At 47.7% G+C, this 5066-nt stretch overlaps 1 protein-coding gene across 2 annotated transcripts; it reads left to right on the top strand.

Moving 5' to 3' along the window:
- Positions 1-3395, top strand: LOC120658559 (arabinosyltransferase RRA3-like). Of its 2 annotated transcripts, XM_039936820.1 has the most exons (3): positions 311-1231; positions 1321-1377; positions 2077-3395. In XM_039936820.1, exons 1-3 carry the CDS (start codon positions 1208-1210, stop codon positions 3163-3165), a joined length of 1170 nt encoding a protein of 389 aa, XP_039792754.1. In that variant the 5' UTR covers positions 311-1207; the 3' UTR covers positions 3166-3395. The 2 variants fall into 2 exon arrangements, with proteins under 2 accessions (XP_039792753.1, XP_039792754.1); XM_039936819.1 differs by lacking the exons at positions 311-1231; positions 1321-1377 and adding an exon at positions 1-280.
- The last annotated feature ends 1671 nt before the right edge of the window (positions 3396-5066 follow it).

Here is a 5066-nt window from a genome sequence, read left to right as displayed (position 1 = left end):
GCTCCCCCCGGGAAAGGAATCCAGCCAGGCCGAGGCGCCCCCCCCCCCCCCCCCCCCCCCCCCCCCCGGCGGCCTCGCCTCGTAGAGGGAGATGGCCAGCCGGCGCGAGGCGCCCCTGATGCGCGGCGGCGGCGGCAGCGGCGGGCAGCCGCTGTCTCGAGGGTCTCGCATCGCCGCGGCGGTCGTGGTCGGCGTCGCGCTCGGGTGCCTGTGCGCCTTCTTCTACCCCGAGGGCTTCTTCCCCCGCGCCCCTGACTCCGCCATCAATTGGCATCGCCGGGTACGGTCTCGTGTTTCTACTCACTCTCACCCTCGTTACTTCTGTTCCGTTGGTGGCGGATGAGGACCGGAGATCTGAGGTTTAGCCGGATCGGTGTGTTTGTCTTTGGAAAGTTTCTGGTGTTGATCCATGTACCAGTACCAGTACTTATTCGTGTAAATAAGGTTCATATTGGACGAATGCAGCAGTATCAAATGGCGAATCATAGTTAGCCAAGTTGTGGGGAACGTGGGACAACATCCAGTGTCTCCCACGAGGGTGCCTGTTGGATTCTCCTCGTTTGGATCAATCGAGTGCAGTCTTTGACGGATTCTAAAAAGCTGTAATGATGCTGTGATAATTTCTTGCTTCTGTGAAAAGGTTGAGGTAACCAACTAGATAACGCAGAGAACACGTTAAGTGCGCCTGGATGGAATTGGAATTAACTTTAAAAACTAGATAAGGAAATACCTCAGAGGAAGCAATCGATTTAGCTTAGTTACTACATCCCAAAAGGTGACTGTTCCTTTCATTTGAGATGAAATGGTTATCACTCTGGTGAAGAAATAACAGGTGATGCATGCACTTTTTCTCTGTTTTTAATTTTTTATCTGCACTGCATGACTGGATGCACTGCTGCCTGCTGCTCAGCTCTGTGATCATTCATAAATGTGATCATGTTGGCTACATGCTGCTATATCGTGTTGCAAGAAATGCTATTTATGTGCACCTTTGCCCGTTTGCTACTATGCTTGACTATGCCGACAACCACTAGCATGTTATGGCAAGAAATGAGCAATTCATGTGCACCTTTCCCCATTTGCTACTATGTTTTGTCTATGCTGGGAACCCCTAGATCGTTCATGTATTTCTTGTAGCTGCAGTCTTGTTCATCCACCAAGGAACAAGCAGTATTTTGAGCTGTTGTTCAATTTGTGGTGCCTATAGATGCGGTATACAGATACAGTCCAGGTACTAGCAATGTGTGTATCAAGTTGGAATAATATAAAACATGGAATTAGGAAAGGCACTTAACTGGCCTTTTGAACTTCAAATCGCAGTTGACCTGGGAAGATAGAGAGGACAAGCATGAGCCTCAATTTATCAGCGCTCTAAAGGTTCTTGTTCCATTGTTATACTCTACATGACAATGTCCAGTTAGACGCGTAGTCTCAGTTCTCACCTTGGCTGATTGAGATATACCATAATGCTTTAAAAGTATTTTCTTCTGCCTTCACATTACCATACTCTTAAGATAATGTGGGTCTAAACAGTCATCTTTGTAATTTCATTAACATATAGAACCCGCTGCATTCTTACTGTGAACTTTAAAAAATAATTTTGACAACATTTAATTTTGGATCTTATAGCTAATTTATTTGACTTTCAGATCATAATTTCTCATCAAGAGAGGCTATACTACTCTCTCTTTCTTGGTAAATACAAAATGTTTATGAAGTACAGAAAATTGGGTCGTGAGACAAAATTTAACAATGGGGAAGACGCTTTCTGTGAATTTCTTGATGACAATAAGGAATCGCGAACCTTCTTTTGCACCTGATAGTCATATAGTCATTTCATTACTGATGCTATCATTCCTCTATCTGTCCTAGGGTTTTACAGAAAAAGATAGAGCAGTTTTGTTCAGTATCATGCAGATATCAGATTCAAATGTTATAATATCTATTCATCACTTATATGTTTATTCAAATTTACCATATATTATTTTAAGAAATCGATTGAAGTTATATATCATGTATGGACCGTTTTCTTAGTTCTCGTATACTGTTTTTACAATTATTTTTTTTCACCATTAGGCTGACTCAGGTGCCTGTGATACATCTCGGGAAGTTGCCAACCTAAAGTCACAGCTGTTATCATTGGAAAAGAAAAACGCTGAATTTAGGAAGCAGATCAATGAACTATCAATGAAGGTTCAGTTGGCTGGACAAGGGAAAAACGAGTTCCTGCATAAGGCTGGTCCATTTGGTACAGTGAAGGCTCTGAGAACAAATCCAACAGTCACTCAAGATTTATCCATCAATCCCAGATTGGCAAAGATATTGGAACAGGTTGCTGTGAAGAAAGAACTCATAGTTGCCTTGGCAAACTCTAATGTGAAAGAGATGCTTGAGATGTGGTTCACTAACATAAAACGGGCGGGTATTTCAAATTATTTAGTTGTTGCATTAGATGACAGCATAGAGAACTTCTGCAAGTCCAATGATGTCCCAGTTTACCGTCGGGATCCTGATGATGGTATTGACAATATTGGCAAGACAGGTGGAAATCATGCTGTTTCTGGACTCAAATTCCGCGTATTGAGGGAATTTTTGCAGCTGGGGTACAGTGTTCTCCTCTCTGATATTGATATAATTTTCTTCCAGAATCCCTTTAATTATCTTTACAGAGATTCGGATGTAGAGTCCATGAGTGATGGCCACAACAATATGACAGCTTATGGATTCAATGATGTTTTTGATGAGCCTTCAATGGGCTGGGCAAGATATGCACATACAATGCGTATATGGGTTTATAATTCTGGATTCTTTTTCATAAGGCCGACGATTCCTTCAATTGAGCTTCTGGATAGGGTAGCTGGTCGGCTTTCTCGGGAGCCCAAATCATGGGACCAAGCAGTTTTTAATGAGGAGCTGTTTTTCCCATCACATCCTGGGTATGAAGGTCTTCATGCATCCAAAAGAACCATGGATATCTACCTCTTCATGAACAGCAAAGTTCTGTTCAAGACTGTGAGGAAGGATGCTCATCTGCGGCAGTTGAAGCCGGTGATTGTGCATTTGAACTACCATCCTGACAAGTCGGATCGCATGAAAGCTGTGATTGAATTTTATGTTAATGGGAAACAAAATGCTCTCGAACATTTCCCTGATGGGTCAGAATGATAGAAAGCAGGTTTTGTAGATCAGAAAAAAAAAATGACACTCTTAGTACCTAGTCGTCTTGAAACTCTGAATGAAAGCACTCCGTAGTCGTTTTAAATCCTCTGTGCTTGAAATGACAGCTTTCACTGAGCATCTAACTCGGTACAGTTCTGTACTCAAGTATTGGGAAGCACACAACCCATGTTTTATACATCATGGCGTTTCGTATAAGCATTATAACAGTAAAATAAGTTTACTGACTTGTTCTGCATTCAGAATATCTTAGATCATGATGTTTTAGGCATCAAGATCGAAGTATTTGCATGAAGTTTTCAGCAAAGGTTCATATATGCATCATCATCATCATCATCATTAAAAACGGGGTTCATGTGTGCCAGCCCCACTGTGTTCCGTTCGATCTTGGGCTCCTATTGGGCTGGAGAGGACGCGTGCGCATAAGGCCCGTTTTTTTCCGTGCGAGGCGGCGGGCCAACGCGAAGCCCAAGCAAGCATTCAGTGCCGCCGTGAAGCTGGGCCCAAGAGGAGCATAGCAGGATTTCCCTTCTTTAAGTGCAACGCAGCCCGGAGAAATGTTAATTATGCGGGCCATCCATCCCTAGCATTGAACATTCAGGTGGGCCTAGCTCAGCTAAATTAAAGAGCTTCTTCAACCTCATGTGTCAGGTGGACGTCCTTTAAGCCTAGTCGTCATGTAAACCTTCGTGGCCCAGCCGGCGCGAGGGACCTGTCTCCCCGATTCGTCTCGCGCCACCAGATGACCAGAGAGATCTTGTCGAATCAAGCGCGCCCCGAGCCCGAGCTAGATTGAGGTGCACGGTGCGTGGCCTCATGTTCGTGATCGTGGTGGGCACGCCGCATCCGCATGCGCATGCGCATACGACACAATCACACGAGAAGCCGGTGGCGCGGCGGTGCCCCTGTCGTCTCGCTCCATTCCTGGCCGCCTGTGCGTACGGCACATGCATGGTTGCACGCGCCGTCACCTTTTAGTTTCCGCGCTGTACGCGAGTGCGTCCACCGAGTCGTGCCAACCAATGGCGGAGCCACCCATATAGCAGGATGGGGCAACTGCCCCAGCTACCGCCGGAGCAAATCCCCACTCCCCATGGAGTTTTTAGTCGGCCGGAGGCGAGCAGGAGGTCGGAGAAGCGAGCGACGGCGGCGTTCTGACGAGCAGGAGGTCGGAGGAGGAAGAAGGCCGAGTTGGGCCGTCGTTGGTGGAGTGGTGGTTAAATGGAAAAAGCCCATGGCCCAAAGGCCCAGCACCAGCAGCAAGCCAAAACACCCACCGCCACCATTTCATCCTCGCTCGCTCTGTCACCTCGCCTCCGACCCCCCGACCCGTTCGTGTCTCCGGCGGCCGCCGAAACCCTAGCCGCCCCTCCGGTCGCCGGACGCTGGAGCCGCCGCCGCCAGCCCGCGGCCATTGCCGTCATCCCGTGGGCAGTGGGGGATTTCATGGAGGAGGAGGAGGAGGAGGGCCGGGATAGCAGGGGAGCACCGGCGCCCCCCAGGAGTGGCGTGGATGCCGCCGCCGCTGGGCATAGCCATGGAAGAGGGGCGGCGCCGGCACCGGCACCACCTGATGCTGAGGAGCAGAGCACGGTCCCGGGCGGTGTCGACATTGGGCGAGGGCGAGGCACCGCAAATCGCCCCTATCTTCCAATTGGCAAGAAGAAATTGGTGACAAAAGGTAAAATTGCCCCTGTACTTCAATTGAATTGGAACTCTTAGCATTTATTCATGTGCTCAATGTGATTTCTGCAGATTTGAAGAGCTTCTTTTCTAGTGTGAGTGTCGGCTGTGTCCTGGTTCCTCCCGGCGCCCAAGTACCCAGGAAAGTGAAAATGTAGCTGCTGTCGAATCTGAAACTGTGGGTCAAGATCAAAATCAGGTCCAAG

Source organism: Panicum virgatum, chromosome 2N (genome assembly GCF_016808335.1).
Source record: "Panicum virgatum strain AP13 chromosome 2N, P.virgatum_v5, whole genome shotgun sequence".
In the NCBI taxonomy this organism is placed as follows: domain Eukaryota; kingdom Viridiplantae; phylum Streptophyta; class Magnoliopsida; order Poales; family Poaceae; genus Panicum; species Panicum virgatum.
The sequence above is the reverse complement of the archived record's forward strand: the minus strand, read 5'-3'. Positions and strand labels throughout refer to the sequence as shown.